This window comes from Mus caroli, chromosome 3 (genome assembly GCF_900094665.2).
Source record: "Mus caroli chromosome 3, CAROLI_EIJ_v1.1, whole genome shotgun sequence".
NCBI classification, from domain to species: domain Eukaryota; kingdom Metazoa; phylum Chordata; class Mammalia; order Rodentia; family Muridae; genus Mus; species Mus caroli.
The window spans coordinates 80,492,811-80,511,443 of NC_034572.1; the positions used below are offsets into that span (position 1 = coordinate 80,492,811).

Sequence of the window (18,633 nt, forward strand, 5' to 3'; positions counted from 1 at the left end):
GTTCCCTGTGAGGTTTGTCTGGGGCTTTTTTTGTTTGTTTTCCTTATTTTTTTTGTTTTGGTAAATTAGGATCTTGAGTTTGGAGAAAAATGTTCCCTGCATACGTCACCCTTTCATTTCCTCCCTCTTAGATTGTTTTCCTCTGAGTCTCACGAGTCCTTCATAGCTTCGTTCAGTTGCTCTGTTGTTATTTTTGTTGTTTGGGTCAATTACAGTATAACCAGCTTCTAATGCTCAGACCCCGATCTAGTTTGTCTTTTTCCCATAATACTCAGCACCTTCTAACAAATGCCTGACTTCCTAGTTTACTTTTATGCCCTATGTCCCTCCACTAAGACCATAGGTTCCACCCCCAGGCACAAGTCTTTGTCTAGTGGTGTGTATCGGGAGTCGGCTTCGTGAGGTGCTCCGTGAATTCCCATAGAGCTTGTCAGCAAGTGCTCCCAAGCCCTGGGTCTGCAGCCGGACATAGCTCACCTCTTACATCTCCTCCGCCATGCCCTAACACACTCATCCAAAACAGGCCCCGGGACCGAGCAGAGAGGTCAAGACAAGCAGCTGGTAGCACAAGAGGGGCCTGAGCAGGACGAGGATGCAGAGGAGCTGAGGGCCCTGCCTTGCCCTCCCCCCTCCCTGGATGGAGAAAACAGAGGCATCAGGACAAGGGACCCTGTCCTTCTGGCCCTCACAGGCCCTCTGCTCATGGAGGGACTTGCTGACGCTGCCCTGGAAGATGGTGAGTGCTTCAAAGACACTGTCATTGGCCCTGTGACCCAGTAACATAGACAGTGTGAATCTCACCTTCACCTGCTCAGAGATCCCTACTAGCTATGCTTGAGGGAAGCTGGATGTAGAAACACCAGCTAGTCGTCAGATCCCACCAGCTCCATCCTCACTCAGATTGCAGCAGACTGTGTTGGTGCAGGAGCAATGATACTCCTCATCTCCCTGAGCTTTCCTTTAGTAGCCTCTGTGCAGTCCTTCCCTGAGCAGGCCTCTGTCTTTCCTACAGTGGAGAACTTGCGGCACCTGATCCTGTGGAGCCTGCTGCCTGGTCCCACTGTGAAGACTCAGGCTGCTGGCGAGCCTGAGGATGACCTTACACCCACCCCTTCTGTCGTCAGCATCACCTCTCACCCCTGGGACCCAGGATCCCCAGGGCAAGCTCCTGCTATACGTGACAACACCCAATTTCCAAGGCCAGAGGGAAGCCAGCCAGAGGGCGAGGATGTTGCTCTCTGTTCTCTGGCACACTTGCCACCAAGGACCAGAAATTCTGGGATCTGGGACTCTCCTGAGCTGGATAGGAATCCAGCTGAAGAGGCTTCAAGCTCAGAACCAGCAGGAAGTTACAAAGTTGTAAGGAAAGGTAAACGATGTCTGTGTGTTCACTGTGCTCAGACTTTTGCTGGGGTAGAGGTGAGTGTTACAGACACTTGCTGCATCCTTCTCCTGGATACTGAGTGAGCAAACTGACATTGGGACCTGGGAGAAGATAGTGATATGAAGTCAGACAAGTAAGGTTCAAAGTCCTTGCTTGCTACTTAATGTCTATGTGTCTTAGACAAATTTTCAAATCATACCTCATTTTCCTTCTGTAACAGCTGACATTCCCTCCCTCAGCCAAGCACAGATCAACTTCCAAGTACAAGGTTTTTGCTATTCTTCACTGATTGCCTTAAAAAAAAAGTGTCACTCTTCCCCAGAGACTCAGGCTTAGAACGATGAGTGCAAATCCTACAGTCTATTACTCCAGACAGTGGCTGAGCACAGAGGGGCTTAAGGCAAAGCTGGGGAGACTTTGGAAATAGGGGTGGTCTGGGAGTAAGTACACAGAGCGGTAAAGAGGATGCCTGAAGTTGGAGATACTATGGGCAGCTCTGTGACTAGGTTTGAATAGACCAGTAGGGCAGAGGGCAGGGTGTGGCAGACCCTGCAGCTTGAACTATGGGAGGCGGGAAGACTTGCCTGAGGAGTGTGGCCAGAATAGTGAAGCCAGGCCTGGGCCACTGGAGGCTGAGAGGACTGTCTGGCAATGACTCCCTAGCAGTGCCTTGTGACATTGCCCCATTCTGTTGGCCAAAGGCTGCCTCTCCTGGGCTTCTGGGAACTGACCTGCTTCCGATCTTCCAAGGTGACTTGGTGGAAAGTTCTCTGCAGCTCCTGGGACAGAGCCATGCACGATCTTATACTCACTTTGTGCTTTGCTTCCTTTACTCTGTTCTCCCTGCCACGTCCACTTGTTTCTCCCTCCCCTTCATGCTTTCTCTCCCTCTTTTTCCCTTGCCTTGTCTCTCAGTCTCTCTACTCCCTGGTGGTGGTGTCGGTGCAGCCAAGGTGGCGGGCAGCAATGTTACCCCTGCACTCCCAGAGAGTGTCCAGTCAGAATCTGAGCTATCTGAAGTGGAAGGCGGAGCACAGGCTACGGGTAATCAACTTCTCCTTGGAGGCAAGGCCAGGCCAGGCGGGAGCAGGGGTCCGATGAGCTAGTACTGGGTCCTTGCTGTCAAGAGCTGTGTGTGTTCCCTGAGCTGTCGGAGATGGGTGGGAAGTAGTGTCACAGTAGCCCAGACAGGAGGACCTGGACCTCCTGCTTTAAGCAGCCACTCCCTGGGACATGTAGAGCCCATTTCAGAGCTTAAGCAGCCTATGCTTAGGTGAGGAAGAAGGCAAGAAAGTGGCCAGCGCCCTCACTCCAGTGCACTTACCCACCATCCCAAGCAGCTGCTTCCCCAGCCCTGTGGTGGGAAAGGTTTGCATGGCTTTGCAGGTTCCTTCATGTTTCTCCATGTGGGGCCTCCAGTGACCCGTTACACATTTCTGCTGGTGATCTCTGACCTCCCCTGATCAGGTGATGCTTCTAGGAGCTGGTGGCATGTAGGGCAGTGTCGACATGCATCAGTAGGGTGTGAACTGAGGTACTTAAAGTACTGTTGCCTACTGCTCTCCAGAGGGGCCTCAAACCCTGCCCCTTCCTCCCTCCCTTCCTTCCCTCCATCACTGAGCATCCTCCCCTGGCCGCCGGCCACTGAGGACAGTTGCCATCGGAAGAGAAAAGGGCCTCTAGGAGAATGGTAGGCAGCACACATGGCCCTGGACACACTAGGCTGTCTGTAGATGTCTCCTTGGCCTTTTCTGTCATGGGGTCCACTGGGGGCATGGGAGGGTTCATCAAGCAGCTCTGCTTGTCTCCTGATTTCTTTCTCTTGCCATTGGGACAGGGAACTGTTTCTATGTCAGCATGCCAGCAGAACCTCTGGACTCTAGCACTGAGCCTCCTGGGACACCCCCAAGTCCCTCGCAGTGTCACAGCCTCCCTGCATGGCCAACAGAGCCTCCGCAACACAGGGGAGTCACTGGGGGTCAGCGTTCCAGCCTGGTCCTCAGGGATATGGGTGTGATCTTCCACACCATCGAGCAGCTGACCGTCAAGCTTCACAGACTCAAGGTGAGGGGTGCGGCCTTGGGGTAGGAAGCCTTCCATCCAGTACCCAGGACAGTTCCCCGAGAGGGAAACGGATAGAAATTTGAGATGAGGGCCTCACACATGCTAGACAAACATTTCACCATTAAGCTCCACCCCCAACTCAGGAAGTATCTATCTTCAACTGGAGTCCTATGCTACCCTGCCTACCCTCCCGCACCCTCTGAGCCTTAGCACAGGGAAGACACCTCCTTCAACTCTTGTAGGACATGGAGCTGGCCCACAGAGAGCTGCTCAACTCCCTTGGAGGAGAATCGTCTGGTGGAACCACTCCTGTGGGAAGTTTTCACACAGAGGCAGCCAGATGGACAGACTACTCCCTCTCTCCTCCAGCCAAGGAAGCCCTGACCTCTGACTCCCAAAACAATCAGGAGCAGAGGTCCTACCCTGAAGAAGGTGAGTGAAGCCAACCCCTGCGTGTGCTGCCTGAGGGAATGCTGTGAACCAGGAGTAAGTGTGAGCAGGTAGTGGGGCATGCTCGCATGACTCTTCCCTGAGATAGAGCGAGCGCATTCCCTCAGCTTCACAGAGAAATGTTTGCCAGGTACAGTGCTGTGCCCTTAATCCCAACACCCAGGAAACAGAGGCAGCTGAATTTCTGTGAGTTGGAGGTATATAGTTCCAGGCGCGGGGGGGGGGGGGGGGGGGGGTGTCTGTCAGAGAACAACTTCAGTTGTCCGTTCTTGCCTTCCACCCTGAGGCAGCATCTATGTTCACCGCTAGATGAACCAGGCTGGCCAGCCCACCCACCAGTTTCTTGTTCTCCTGTGTCCTGTTTCTAGGTGTTCTGATTATCCATTGAACTTTCTCTAGCCCCAGAAAGTGATCTTTTTAGGCAAGCTACACAGAGGCTCCCCCCCCCCCCAAATAGGGACTAGTAGTACAGAACCTCTTGCCTGCATGTAAGTCTGTATACCACATACATGCAGTACCTAAGGATGCCCGAAGAGGACTGAAACTGGAGTTATAGGTGGCTGTGAGCTGCCATGTGGGTGATGGGAATTGAACCTGGGCCCTCTGGAAGAGTAGAAAGTATTCTTAGCCACTGAGCCATCTCTCAGCCCCCAGAACCCTCTCTATTTATGTTGGTTTGAGGAAGTAAGGCACCAGGAAAGCCCTCTTACCTCTGCAGCAGGTTCTTAGTGGCTCAGACCTGGGTTATAAGGGCAAGGACCGAATTCACAAAGCTACAACGCCTAACCTGTCTTGGTTTTGGCACCTGGAAAGACATGCAGTCCCACAGGAAACAAGGCTTGGACTGACAAGATGGCTCACCAAGCCTGACCATCTGAGTTCGAGCCCCAGGATTCACATGGAAGGAGAGAACCGACTCCAACAAGTTGTCTAGCTTCCAGACATTCTGTTACATATAAGCTTTGTCACAACTGGCACTCAAGAATCAGCCAGGGACATGAAAGAGAACCTCTCAAATGTAGCCAGCGTCTCACCCTCACCATCTTCCCACAGGCTCCGACACCCCCCTGGAAGACAGTGCCACAGACACAGCTTCGTCACCAGGACCATAGCCATCCAGACAACCAGAGTCTGGCCTGAGCCAGAGCACCACACTAGGAGACCCGAGCCCCGTGAAAGATGCTGTGAGGCCTGGGAATCCCTCATGTTGCCTGGTCTGTTCCCACCAGACAGTCCAGTTTAGTGTCTCTTCCTCCTGTTAGACCGAGTCTCCGTGGCTTTCGTCTCCTAAGCATGCTGACCACAATAGAAAGGCCTCCACCCCACATAGCCAGTGTGGAGTGTGCTATGTGCACAGTGCCCTTGAGGAGGCTTATGTGTAAATGCACTTTCTTCCTCCTCTTCTTCCTAGGCCCCAAGACAGCTAGATGCCTGGCTCTCCTCTTTGCCCTTTAGTTTCCTATAAATATGTCTATTGTATGTGTATCTTTGCCATTGTAAATAACTTAGCCTTTTATTCTGTCCCTGGCATGTTCAACCAGTCACAGAGAGCCAGGCAGCAGCCCCGCTCAGGGCCATGATTGGTTATGTCCCAATGGCAGGGAGGTCTCCCAGATTCCAGTGCTGTCAAGCTCCAGGGCCCGCCCACCTCTGAAGCCTAGGCCTTCTCAGTGTCAGGAAATGCCCCTGCAGGGAGTGTCTTACCCAGCCCTTCCCCACTTGTCCCATAGAAACAATACACCAGGTACGGATCTCAACACAGACCCCCAAGAGAGATGTGAAGTGGATTGCTGGAGTCCCTGAGTTAAGTCAGGGCCCTTCCTTCCCCAGGGGCCGCAGCACTGTTGGCTCATCACCCCGTCCTCACGCCACTCCCTACAATGAACATACACACTGTGCTAGGTGTATATATACATATATATAAATATATATAATATATAAAATATAGATATGGAAATGACTGTTTTACTGTTAAAATAATGTATACTCTTATTTTCTTCCTTTCATGGTTAAGATTTTTTTAAAGAAAAGTTAAATATTCTTCCATTGTGGTTGTATGATTCTTAGCCTGATAGAGGGTGTGAGGCTGCCGGTGTGACCGGTCAAAAATGGGTAGAGGGAGACAAGAGAGCCCCTGCCACAGCCATCCTGTCTTTCCAGGTCTTTCCACCTCCCAAAGTGCCGGTGTGTAGACCTTCTCAGCAAAGGTTGGACAACTGGCTCTGGCCCAGAAAAGGACATTGTGGTTACGTCACACGAAGGAACAGGGCTGCTGTGACCTACTCTCAGATGCAAAGCATGAAGAGGGTCACCACACTGCCCTCCTTCCCACAGACCAGGAAGAGCCATGGCAGCTGAGCCATGCCTTAGAGGACCTAGGACATAACTGGAAAAGCCATGGTGCACCTTAACACAGTGACTAAGACTCAGAGCAGTCAGAGAGATCCCCAGAGCCACTTGCCAGCCGGGCTGGAGCTCTGGTAGGTAGAGGGGCTAAAGATGAGGGAGATTTACCTTGGTTGGAGATTCCCTGCAGGTTGGCATGGGCTCTCCAGAATCCTCAGCAGAGGCAGCTCTGCTCTGGATGTCCATGATTTCTAGTTGCTGACCTGCCTTCGGTGTGTACGTGTGTCTAAGGTTTGGCCTTTGTTATGCAAGTTGGATACAGTACCCTCTCCAGAGTGCCCTCATCCTTTAAAGCAGAGCCCTGGCCTCTTGAAAACCAGACAAACACATGGAGATAGCATCAGAGAAGGCTGGGTCCTAGTTCCAAGCCCGCTCCCTCCGTCATTGTGCTAACTAACCCCCATCATCCTAAGGCTGTGCATGCTGACAGAGATGGCCTGGAGGATGCTGCTGGGACTCTCAGAGCACTGGCCCTAGCCAGGAGCTCAGTTCATCCCCCAATGGAGCCATGGTGTGATTCAGGCCAACATTCGTCCCTGTCTAGCCAGGGAATATGAACAGACTTAAGAACCCAAACGTTCCAAACACTTATGGAGTGATTTTCAAGGAACAGCACAGCAAGAGACTATGTTACTGGTCCAAGCTACCTCCCAGGGAGACAGGCTGCCTGTAGGAGACCTAGGTAGGTGCAGCCTCCTCCTCCTTGGCCTTGGCCTTCACAGGGTCCCTTGGCAACATCAGTTCTTGAATCATGACGTGTGTTGGACACTGTGGGTCAAAGCAGTTTTTCTGAAAGAAAGAAAAAAAAAGGTTGCCAGGATAAAGATTTGTCTCCAGGAGAGAACAATGCCCTGGACAGTTTTAGGGCTGTTGAACCGGGGAGGCAGTCCCAGCATTGCTAATTGCAGGAAACAAAGAACCGGGGCAAGGAGCCCTACCGCCAAGGATAGCCACAGCAGACCCAGGGGGGCCTTGGGTGAAGTCTTGGACTTGGAGACCTGAACCTGGTATTGCACAGCAGTGAGGAAGCCTTCCAGCCCCACCTCTGTGATTTGGTTTCCTAAGGGGAAGCACAGACAGTAGCATCTGACATCACTGGCAGCCTGCCTCCCCTCCACTTCCAAATTCAACAGGCAGAGCTGACTTAAACTAGCCCTCTTCCCTTTACCCTGCTGATGCCTCTCCCCCACCTAGCTATCTTATCCATGTCACTACTGCCCTGGATCACCTCTCTGACCCAGCACGTCCCCTCCAGCCCAGCTCCATCCCTGGCGCTGGAGTGTCACCCCCTAGCAGGGTGGAGCCCAGGCCATCAGTCCCCTGGTAAGGATGGGCAAGGCCAGCAAACATACGCAGGAGGTTGAGGTGCAAAAGGACCTTGTTCCCAGGCAGGAAGACCTTCCCATCCCGGTGTTCCACGGGCTCCAGGAGAGGGTTAACCATCTCTGTAGCTTCAACAACCAGCTGCTAAAGCAGAATACTAATTGCAGCAGAGGAGAGGGGAGCTGGTCAACGGGCCATTCATTCATTCATTCAACATACAGGCTTTGAGTGCTGGTTATAATTCAGGCTGTGTCCCAGGTGCTGGAGAAACAAAGATAAATAAGCCCATACCCTCAAAAAGTTCCTTGGTGTGGGGGAGCCAGAGAATTAAACAGGAATGTGATGTGGAGGGGGCCCTGAGAGCAGAGGACTGTGGGAGTGTAGACCTCAGAAGGCAGCCTGGGAGTGAAAAGTGAAGACATACACTCAGAGAGGGTGGGTTCCCCAGGCAAGGAATGTGGCAGGTGCAAAGGCTCTGGGGCTTCAGTCCACATGGGACTGGGGTTTAATAAGGATCTGTAAGTCTCCCATAATGAGAGTAGTCTGAAAACTGATGCCCCTGATGAGAAGGGGCAGTCTGCTTAAGACAAAGGCAAAGACTGTGGCATGGGAATTAAAAAGCCATCCTCCTTCCATCTAACTTGCTCTTCTGCCAGAACTGGTCTTGAGTGCCAGGAAAGACCCCCAAAGGACAAGACTTTCAATTCCAGGAGCACGTGACAAGGCCGCGGAGTCTCCTCGTGGAGAGAACCACTGAGATGGAGGAGAGAGTACTGGGTGCCAGGAAGTAGGTGACCCAGGAAGACCTCCTAAGGAAGGCTGCTGAAAGGGGAGATCCAGCAGCAGGCAAGGGTCTGGAGGAGGAGGGGGCCTGGAGCAATGTGGTGACTGGAAATGCCTTACGGAATGCCTAAGGGGCAAAAGCAACCCGTCCCTGTGCAGATGCCAGGTGTTCGAGGGCTGGTGTTGAGCTGTGGGCCTTTGAGAGCACAGCCTCAGTTGGGCAGCAGGTCCCTAGTGGGGCTTCCCCTAGACAAGGAGGTAAAGGGACCTGCCACATGGGAAGGGAAGCGGGGCGTTCTCAGTGTCACCTCCACAGTAAGTGCAGGTTAGTAGCACTCTGGTGTTGCCTCAGCAGTGAGAGCTGGGTGGCACATTCCCGAGCGCCACTTACTTCTGACTCCAGGAGGATGCTGCGCTTCTCTTTGGCCCCCATCTTCGTCGCTTTTCCCTTGCTCATCTTCTGCTCAGGGATGGTTACCTCTGGGACCAGAAGAGGAGCCAGAATGCACAGAGCAGACTCCCTGACACCACCCAAAGTCCCCAGAGAAAGGGGCTTGGTAAGGCAGATTCCCCAAACTCCCAGATTTGGGGAAAACATAGGGACAGCTATAATGAGCTCCCATCAGCAGACAAGTCCCTTTTCTGAGGACAGCCATGGAGGTCTAGTCCTACAAGATAAGGTAGTGAGTGAGCCACAATGTGTAGGCCAAGGGGAATGTCACTCATTGTAAACAAGGCCCAGAGAGAGTCTTGAAAGAACAGCTCCTGGCAGACAAAGCCAGGCTCCTACACCCTGCCCAAAGCTCTTCCTCCACGTGGGTGGGGAAGATTCCCATAGAGGGTTCTCACACTTACTCCCCTTGCCTGCCTTTGAGGCATCTTCTTTCTTAGGGGTTCCTTGTGTGGGTGACTGCCCAGAGCCCAGCTTCTCTTCCTTCTTGACAACTTCCTATGATGGATGCAAGAGGCATGATAATGGATATTCTGTCTCCCAGAGGGAAAATAGGCTTGGCCTGAGAGACATCTTCAAAGGCCATTCATTTGCCCTTCTTCCTACTGCCCTGTATATATACACCTTGGAAACTCCTCCCCTGCCCATTCCAGACCCAAGGCTTCCTTTCCCCACACACCTACCCCTGTCTTCTCCTTTTTCTTGCTTATGGTCTTAGGGGCTTTCAGTGACTGCATCTTTTCTTGCTTGTCCACCAAAGTGACATTGCTGATCCCCAACGTCTGAGACTTCTCACGTTCTGCTTTGGAGTCCCCGTATCGGGAGGAGGAAGGCTGTGCTTACAAATGGGAGGGTGTGGAGGAAGTAACTAGAGCCTTGCCCTTGCCTTTCCCCATTCCCCTTGCCTATCCATCAATTCAGGACAGAGTTGCTGTTGGCAAGAAAGAGCACAGCAATGGTAGAGAATGAGCTGGAGGCCCAGGCTCTCATAGAACAGGGAAATAGCTCACTTTGAATTTGGATTTAAATGTATTTATTTATTCTTGTATTTATTGCAATACTGGGGATCAGACCCAGGGCCTTGTGTGTGTTAGCTGAGTATTCTACTATTCTGTATCTCCAGCCCTTGGTTTTATTGGGCCAAGGTCTCACTCTGTAGCTCAGGCTGTCCTTGAACACGTGTTTCATCTGCCTCCTAGCTGACAAGGTTCATATCATGCCCAGCCAGCAGATTTTGTTGAACTAAGTGCTAGGCAGTATTCCAAATGTGTTATAGTAACTCATTTAATCATCTCAATTCTGTGATGAAAGTAACAGCTACCCTGCTTTAGTTGAGGAACGTGCAGCTCCAGGGTTAAGCAATGAGTTCATGATCAGAAGGAAACTGGTAATATGGCCTGGAGAATTTCGAGCCAGGTCTCAACAGCATCTTTTCTTTTAACTACACTCTAATTGTCAGAGTGGCTCTATAATTAGAGTTGGGTTTGGCAGACTCTAGGTCTGAAGAATCCAGAGGAGCAAGAGGATTTGGGAAATTTAAGAGTCCTGGGCAGCAAAGCAGTCGACCAGGAAAACAAACACAGCTGTCCTCACCGATCGAGACCGCTCCTGCGTTCCTTTCACCAGCAGCAGGCGCCGCCGCTCCACCACCTCCCTGTGGGTCAGCTCAAAGGGGCGCAGGACCTGAGGCAAGGCCAGCTTCCTGCATCAGACACCTGCTTCAGATCCCCTGCCCCACCCAGCGTGCCAACCCACCTCGGCCAGCTTCAGTGCTCCCTTGTCTTGAATGTGGTTGTGCGCTAGGGACAGCCAGAGGAGAGATCGGTTCAGCCTCAAGCCCTAGAGAACAGAGTGACTTGTAAGCCAAGGACAAGCTGGCGACCCCACACAGGAAGCGCCCCACCGCACGCACATCTGCAATGTAGCCCGCGCCCACGTCTCCGATGTGGTTGAATGCTAGGTTCAGTGAAACCAGGGTTCGGTTGCTGTTCTGCAGTGTGGACAGCGCCTGGCCCAGGAGATACGCCCCGTGGTCGTTGATGTTGTTGTTCCTCAGAGACAAGTGAACAATCCTGGAGCAGAGAGGGAGAACCTGTATTCCTGGGGCTCAGGGCCTCTTGGGGACGTGAGGGGTTCTAACCAGACTATGGATGGAGGGGCAAGAATCAGAGATGCCTGGGATAAAGAAAGTGAAGGGCTAAAGGTAACTGGGAAGTGGGGGGCAGGCCAAAACGGGAAAGTGAAGTCAAGGGGACTCACGTGCTGTCCAGTCCCATCAGCTTATTAAAGGACTGCTCTGGTATCGGGTTCCCCTCCAGAGATACCTTCCTGAGAGGGAGGAGGATCTGAGACCCTGGGAACACCACTGAGGCCACACAAGGAGGAGGGAAATAGAGTGAAGGATGGATATGCGGGCAGCATCTGAGCCTAAGGATATCCCCCAGTAGAAGAAATACATCTATGACAATTCCCCAGGCTAAAGTTCCAGAAGCCTGACCTGCAGTATAGTGGTTTCTAAGACGTCCTTGACTGGGCTCTACTTCTAGGTACCCAGGCCATGCTGGGTAATCCTGTCTATTGTGGTAGCTAGAACTAGTGACATTTGTCTATGTTGGGGGGGCAAGGGGTGGTGGTATTTTGGTTTGTTTTTCTCTGTGTAGCCCTAGCTGTCCTAGACCAGGCTGACCTCAAACTCAGAAATCTGCCTGCCTCAGCCTCTCAGTCTGGGGATTGAAAGTTGTGCATGTGTATGCACTAGTGACACTCTCAATGAACAGAATATGGCAAAATGATAGGCTGTCATTTCTGAGTTATGAGAACTGGTTTCCATCCTGGGTGCTCTCAGACACTCAGCTAGGTAATGGAAAGGCCCACTGGCACCACATAAGCCAGCTGAGAAGCAGAGTCCCTGCCTCAGCTTCCCCTGAAAGGGCAACAGTCCCAAGCAGAGCTTTCCTGCAGCCTCAAGCCTGAGTCAGAGGCAACAAGCTACTCAGAGGATCTCAGGGGAACTTTCAAGGGGATGATGGTTGGTTGGTTGGTTGGTTGGTTGGTTGGTTGGTTGGTTTGGTTTCAAGACAGGATCTTACTCCAGCCTCAACACCTCCTGCCTCAGCCTTTTCTGCACTACATGTTTAGACTCACGTATGTGTTGTCATGCTCCACTCTCCTGGTTGTTTTAAGCTACTACATACTTTGGTTACACAGCATCAAGGAAAAAAAAAGTCATCACAGGGCCCTCTATAAGGCAATAACATCTCTCCAGGCATAAGAAAATTGGAACCAAGGGGCAGAAATTTCTCTATTCAAACATTTCCGGTGCTATATATTGTTTCGTATAAACAATTCAAGTCATCTTCTGCTGCTGGAGCTTGTTCTTACATAATGAATTCACACAGTTCCTTTTCTGCTAGCTTGTTCCCCACTCCTAAAGCTATGGCACTGCTGTCAAGGAATACGTATCCGATTCACAGGAAGAAAGCCCACATGTACAGCCCAGAGAGGTACTTCTTGTGAAGCAAGAATTGGCTCTAGGATCCTGTGGGAGCCTGAAAAGGGGCAAACAGCAAAGCTGGCTTTGTCCTCTGTATAGCAAACTGTAACTGCTACTTTTTGTTTGATTGATTGGTTTGTTGTTTGGGTTTTTTTCTTGAGCATGTGTGTGTGTGTGTACACGTGCATGCGCACACGTTTTACAAGACAGAGTTTCTCTTTGTAGCCCTAGCCGTGGCTGTCCTGGAACTCACTCTGTAGGCCAGGCTGGGCTCAAACTCAGGGATCCTTCTGTTCTGCTCTCAAATGCTGGGATTAAAGGTGTGGGCCACCACTGCCCAGCTGTAGTGTTGTAGTCAGCTACCTTAACCTGTCTCTGCCTCCCACCCATCCCTGTGATTCCTACAGAGAGAGAAGAGAGGATGGGACTTCAAAGGGCTCTGTGGATACCGTGTGGACTAAAACAGTGGTTTCTCAGGTGGGAATCCTGCACCTAGCAGACATGGGCTGAGCCCCATTGCCACAGAGATGCCAGCCTAGGTCTAACTGTGCAGGCAACTGCTTCCCCCTCACACCCCAGCCAGGCCACTTAGGCACTGGGGTCCGACCACAACTGACCTGAGTGTGGAGGAACAAAGAGGCAAAAGGGCGATGAAGGTGGTCAGGGTCTTATCCGTCAGCCCGACCTTCCACAAGCTGGCATTAGAAACAGAAACAGCTGGACGCCATGTCCCACAGGAAGCCCCTTCCCACAGTCCCCCAGACACACCCTCCGTCCGCAGCAGAGCCCACTGCTGTCTCTTTTCCAGCCAGCCAGAGGCTGACCTCCCACAATGCCTCTCACTTGATGGCCTGCAGCTGGCTGAGGGAGGGCAGACATTTGGAGAAAATACCCAGAATCCGATCTTCAACTTTCCAACCTGAGGAGAGAAAGTCCAAAGTCATCTCAGGCCCGGAAAGAGCCTGACATGAACTGTGAGCCGTAGGGGGCCGTGATGCGCTGGGGTAATGAGTGGCGAGGGGGTGGGGGTGGGGGCGGCGGATCAGATCATCACCTCGAATGTAGATCTCCTTCACGGCCTTGCTGTCCTCCTGCTCCAGCTCCACTTGAATAGTAGGCCGAAAAAACACATACTTGCTCTCCAGGCTGCTCTGGCTGCAGGATGCCGACGGTCTTTGGTCATCTAGAAAACAGAGAGAAACATGAGAGCAACCTGCAGCTTCAGTGTGCCCCGCCCAGTGAGGAGGTTTGAGTGGACTGTGGCTCACCTAGGACAGGTTTTTCTGACGTGGAGGCGGAAGGGGCAGAGCTCTGTTGGACCCGTGGCCGGGTGACAACTTTGGGAAAGTCCATGTAGCCTGACCGTGTGCAGAGCTCAGCGAAGTCTGTCTCCAGGACCCCCGTGCACTGGTACTCCTCTGCAGGGTAGCAGGAAAGTGGGTCCCCGCCTGCAGCGCAGCGGTCACCTCCACCCTCACAGCAGCCTCAAGTGGAAGCTGCTTTGCTAAGACCAAAGCTGAAAATGCTGAAGGAGAGCAAGGGCTCACAGAAAGGGATCTACACCTACCTAGCCGGGTCGCTGACCTGTTTGACACTTCATTATACATATAGTCCTTGCTAGTCGGTGCCCTGACATTTGTAAACGTTTTGGAGCTTCTCGTTGTCTTGATAAGTTCTGTTAAGTCAGTCATGCCCACCACCTACCATCCTGAGACTGCAATAAGATTGCAAACCTGGTGTCTGACACCCCCAAGGGCCCCCTGCTCTTTTCAGTTTTCATCATGGTAGCCTAGGAAGGGTTCCTGGAAGTGGGGAGTCCCTGTCAAAGCTCCACAACAGTCCACAGGTGTCAGTTGTGCCTGGCCTTCTTTTTTTTTTTTTTTTTTTTTTTTTTTTTTTTTGGTTTTTCGAGACAGGGTTTCTCTGTGTAGCCCTGGCTGTCCTGGCACTCACTTTGTAGACCAGGCTGGCCTCGAACTCAGATGTGCCTGGCCTTCTACAATAAGTCTATGTAATGAGGGAGCCGGGCCCCAGGTCACCAAGAGCCGCATGACACAGAAAGCCTGAGAACTCTTTGGGGAAAAGGCAAGAGGCACTTGGCTCCTGTGGCCAGCTGTCCGTGGAAACTCAAGACACATGGGAAATGGTCAACCATTTAGTCAGATCTACTCACTTAACCCTTAGAAGGAGACTCGTGGAGGGTGGGTGGCCTCTGCAGCGCCCTCTGCATGCTCAGGCTGGCTCTTCTCAACTGGATGCACCCTTCACCCTTCTTAGCCTCACTCACCTCTCAAGAGCAGAGCCCCTCAAACTTTAACACCCATGGGAACCACCTGAAGAGTAGGCTCTCACGGTGGTTTTATTCCTACAAGACTGTCTCAAAGGAACTTATTTTTGTCCTCAGACCCATGCTAAATGGCCCCAGCCCACAGTTTGAGAAACCAGTCACCAGGACATACAATGGCAACTGTACAAGTCTCTGTGACCTCCACATTGCCCATACCCAGGGTCCCTGTGCAGTGGTCACTTGAGTTCTGGTCCCTGCATCTGCCAAAGCTGCTCGGGCCGGCCATCCTTGCTAGAGCCTTCTGCTTTGTGTTTCTTCAGAGTTCTGACCCATCTTAGAGTCTCAGGTTTGAACATCCCAGCACCCTGGCGGTTCCCAAAGCAGTCACCCTGCCACTTCTCATTCCTGCTGAGCCTCGAACCTGAAGGCCTGCCACTGGACGGCCCTTCTCCCAGCTTTCTTCCCACATCTCCACCCAGCTAGCATCCCAGGCTAGAAACCTGGGACTCAGTCATGCGGGGTGTCTCTCCATCCCCTCATACTTCACCGACCCCATCTCCCAGGAGCCTAGCACACCCTCTCAAACCTTCACTGTCCTGTGCCCATGATCACGGTCCCTGGACTGAGCTACTCAGAGTCACACTCACCTTTCTGCTGCCCCTATCTGTTTCCCATCTCCTCCATGCACAGCCAGCGTTTCTTTTTCTCTTTTACTCCCTTGGGTCACACAGTCTTGATGTATATACAGCCCGTATCCTATAAGGAACTTAGTGCCTTCTGCCTCAGTACCCCGAGTGCTGGGATCACAAGTATGTGTGTGGGCTTTCTGTGCCCAGTGAACCCCGGCCTATCTGTCTTCCCTATAAAAGATGCTTTTTCTCCAGTTCCTTATACCCTGCCTATCCCTGGGCACTAGCACTGACAGGAAAACGGCACCTGGCAAAAGGCAGACTGCCAGCGTCTTTTCCCAGTGTTTTATTTCCATTGCAAGGAAAACAGGGTCCTGGCCCTCTTTAATAACAAAAGCATCGAATTTGTATCAAGATGCCTTCTGATATATTCCCTTTTGTGCTTAATTGGTTCAAACTGAGTTCTGTCCCTTGCAACACGAGAAGCAATGGTCCTGTTTATCCAACTTTAATAGTTTTCTTTAAGCGTGCCAAAGCACAACTGTGACCATGGCCACAGGGAAGACACTCAAAAGTAACTGTTGTCTAAATGAATATCCATAGAGCTGTGTTCCTAAACCTTCCCACAGCCCCACGGGATCTTCTCGCCACTGCCTCAGCCTTCTTTGACCTATCTTGTCACATCTTACAGTGCACGTCAGCTTCCCCAGGCAATGTGTACTCTTTAAGACCAACCCCTGAGGAAGTGGGATGTGCTGATCCACATTTGATCTCGGAGGAGATAGGTAGACCTCTGAGTTCTGGGTCAGCCTAGTCTGTAGAGCAAGTTGCTGACCAGTTTTAATTTTAAAAAAGAAAAAAGAAAATGTTAAGTCCAATTAACTCAGCCCTGCCCTGCCAGCATACCCGGATTTTTTGGCTCGTCCTCACCCACCGGGGGCAGGGTGCTTGCTGTCTTATCTTTTGCAGCCCGATCCCCTTTCTTGGTTACTGCTCCGGATGACTTCTGGGCCCCAGGACGCGGAGTCCTGGGTGAGGTCCCTGTAGTACTTGGCTCACTTGACATAGTGGTGCTTTTGGACCCCTCGAGTGAGAGGCAAGATGAAACGGGACTCTGTGGGCCTCACCCCGAGGATCTCCACTCAGCCAAGCAACTGCGCGACTGCCCTCTCCAGGGCAACCCAGCCTGATTGGGTGGGGCTGTGGCCGGAGCAACCGGCAAAAAGTGCACGTGGAGGCCCCTGACCCCGCCCCCGCCAGAGCCAGTGGGCGTGGCTAGGCGTAGGGCGTAGATGCGTGGATTCTAGGGCAGTGCAGCTAGGGCCCTAATGGTCTGTATTCTCTGTACTCGCAGAGGAGGTTGTGGGGGAAGAGAACAACGCACTGAGCCAGAAGGTTGTAGGGGAGAGAGAGTGCCTTGTGAAGGGCCCAAGTGGTAAGAGCTCAGGCTATGCTGAGTTCTCTGCCAGCTCTCCTCAGCTTCCTGGAGGTCTGGAGGCTTGTCTTCTGGTTTGATCTAGGAGGTCCCATCTTTACCATTTCGCCATCCCGGGCCCCTTTGAGTTGCTTGGCTCCTCATTCAGTACCACCGCAGCATGGATGCTGCTCTCTGCTGAGACTCTATCTCTGAGGAGACCTCCAAACTAGGCTCTAGGGGACATTGGGGACACGGTATTGCTGGTACTTTGATTCAGCCACTCAGCTTTTAGAGGAACATTTATTGAGTGACTACCCTGTGCCAAGGAAACCAATAGTGAGTGAGCCTAAACACCGGGAGTCCTGCATCAGAGTGCTGGCGATCAGCCTCTCCACTAGGGGAAGGCAGACGCTAATCTAGCAACAGGGGAAACCACATCAGAGTGCAGCTTGAGCTGTGCATGTGACCCCGAGCCTTTAAACCCAGCACTCAAGAGGCAGAGGCAGGCAGAGCTCTGAGTTCCAGGCCAGCCAGGACTACATAGTGAGACAGAGTCTCAAAAACAAAACAAAATGCAACAATCCCATCTTCTTGCCTGGCACCACTTCTGCCTTCTGTGGGTACGTGGAGAAGAGAGTAGCTATGAAGCAGACATGGGGTGGGTGTTCTGTGGAATATGTGAAGGGAAAGCAGGACTCAAGGGGTAACTAAGGAAGGCTGAACTTAGATGTGCCAATTCCTGGGGTGGGAAGCAGGGTGGCAGTCAGCCTTCATTCTGGGAAAGAGTGAACGAGACGGGAAAGGGAGACTGCAGGACCGTCAAGGCACGGAGAGTTTGACTATCATAGTCCAAGGCGTACCAGGAGGACAAACACCAGAGTCGGGGAGCAATCCTCTGAGCAAAGACATGGAGGATTACTGGGTGAAGGGCAGGCAGGTAGTTAGGGCCTGCTGCTGGTAGAGCTTTAACTAGTTAAACTTGGAAGTTGACTACTAGTTAAGATGGAAAGTGCAGAAGGCAGAACCTGTACCTGACTCCCTCTAAAGCCAACTAGAAACACACACAGCCTGCCTGAGCATACACACAGAAAAGGTACCCAACACATCTTAAAAAACACACACAGCCTGCCTGAGCACACACACAGAAAAGGTACCCAACACATCTTAAAAAACACACACAGCCTGCCTGAGCATNCACACAGCCTGCCTGAGCACACACACAGAAAAGGTACCCAACACATCTTAAAAAACACACACAGCCTGCCTGAGCATACACACAGAAAAGGTACCCAACACATCTTAAAAAAAAAAAATCAATCTAAAATCACACTTGTACAACAACATTCTGCCCACCAGCTTATGTCCACAGGGACTTGAGCAGTGGGTTGGAAAAGAGGGTTAGACACTTTGCCATCTAGTGTCTCCCTCGGTGGAAGCACAGGGCCACAGTCAGTCTCTGTTCACGTCACCAAGTGTTTCTGTTCGTGGCCTGCTGGTCCAGTCCCTGCTCCTGGCAGGGTATATAGGCACTCTCCCATACCATGCCACGGCTCTTCAGCGGTCCTGGCGCCGGGATGGAGGGGATGGAGGATGCCGTACTGGAGGCAAGTCATAGTGTCCAGGGATATGGCTATTCTTGGGGGAGTCGTAGTGACCGGGAGGCAGGCCTGGAGGAAGCGGGGGCGTGGAGGCCAAAGACTCTTCATCTGAAAACAGAGAGGACAAGATGAGGTGACTCCTCAGCTGCCCCTGGCTGCTCCTACTGCAGCCTCTTCCTACCCACAGAGAAGTGAACGGCAATGGGCAATGAGTGTGGGTTAGCTGGGTCAAACACCAGGATGTATGACTAGGCAAGGCCCTCTGCTCAACTACCTAACCTGCCCACCTCAAACAATATGAAGACACTGTCTCCCAACTTGTGTGTGTGTGTGTGTGTCTGTCTGTCT

The 18,633-nt window shown here is 52.1% G+C and overlaps 3 protein-coding genes across 17 annotated transcripts in view; 1 reads left to right on the plus strand and 2 right to left on the minus strand.

Moving 5' to 3' along the window:
• Positions 1-5,944, plus strand: part of Arhgef11 (Rho guanine nucleotide exchange factor 11) — a 127,224-nt gene extending 121,280 nt beyond the window's left edge. For 7 of the 11 annotated variants that reach the window (XM_029474853.1, XM_029474850.1, XM_029474852.1 and 4 more), the window contains 6 exons: positions 524-736; positions 1,013-1,369; positions 2,300-2,428; positions 3,222-3,448; positions 3,691-3,880; positions 4,952-5,828. In XM_029474853.1, coding sequence (XP_029330713.1) covers positions 524-736; positions 1,013-1,369; positions 2,300-2,428; positions 3,222-3,448; positions 3,691-3,880; positions 4,952-5,010 — 1,175 coding nt within the window. In that variant the 3' untranslated portion in view covers positions 5,011-5,828. Of the gene's footprint in view, positions 1-523; positions 737-1,012; positions 1,370-2,299; positions 2,429-3,221; positions 3,449-3,690; positions 3,881-4,951 lie in introns of all 11 variants that reach the window. The other 4 variants (XM_029474855.1, XM_029474861.1, XM_029474854.1 and 1 more) reach the window with 3 other exon arrangements.
• On the minus strand, positions 4,835-17,794 carry Lrrc71 (leucine rich repeat containing 71). Of its 2 annotated transcripts, XM_021157292.2 has the most exons (15): positions 16,177-17,794; positions 13,623-13,772; positions 13,409-13,537; positions 13,198-13,273; positions 12,972-13,049; positions 11,121-11,189; positions 10,774-10,933; positions 10,617-10,700; positions 10,455-10,544; positions 9,545-9,694; positions 9,266-9,359; positions 8,802-8,890; positions 7,657-7,771; positions 7,243-7,364; positions 4,835-7,093 (listed from the first exon to the last, which is right to left on the minus strand). In XM_021157292.2, the coding sequence occupies exons 1-15, from the start codon at positions 16,334-16,336 to the stop codon at positions 6,983-6,985; spliced, it is 1,677 nt and encodes a 558-aa protein (XP_021012951.1). In that variant the 5' UTR covers positions 16,337-17,794; the 3' UTR covers positions 4,835-6,982. The 2 variants fall into 2 exon arrangements, with proteins under 2 accessions (XP_021012951.1, XP_021012955.1); XM_021157296.2 differs by lacking the exons at positions 4,835-7,093; positions 7,243-7,364; positions 7,657-7,771 and adding an exon at positions 7,803-7,888.
• A 190-nt stretch (positions 17,795-17,984) lies between these two features.
• Positions 17,985-18,633, minus strand: part of Pear1 (platelet endothelial aggregation receptor 1) — a 19,282-nt gene continuing 18,633 nt past the window's right edge. For all 4 annotated transcript variants that reach the window (XM_029475553.1, XM_029475554.1, XM_029475556.1 and 1 more), the window contains one exon: positions 17,985-18,393. In XM_029475553.1, coding sequence (XP_029331413.1) covers positions 18,242-18,393 — 152 coding nt within the window. In that variant the 3' untranslated portion in view covers positions 17,985-18,241. The remainder of the gene's footprint in view (positions 18,394-18,633) is intronic.

What these genes read in the sequence shown, in the direction of transcription:
- Lrrc71 (XM_021157292.2), bottom strand. Translation starts at nt 16,336, where the DNA reads ATGTCAAGTGAGCCAAGTACTACAGGGACCTCACCCAGGACTCCGCGT. An exon ending in GTCAGAAAAACCTGTCCTAG is followed by an intron (nt 13,538 to 13,622) that starts GTGAGCCACAGT and finishes TCTGTTTTCTAG; the next exon opens with ATGACCAAAGACCGTCGGCA. An exon ending in TTTGCACCTCAACCTCCTGC is followed by an intron (nt 7,365 to 7,656) that starts GTATGTTTGCTG and finishes GCTTCCCCTTAG; the next exon opens with GAAACCAAATCACAGAGGTG.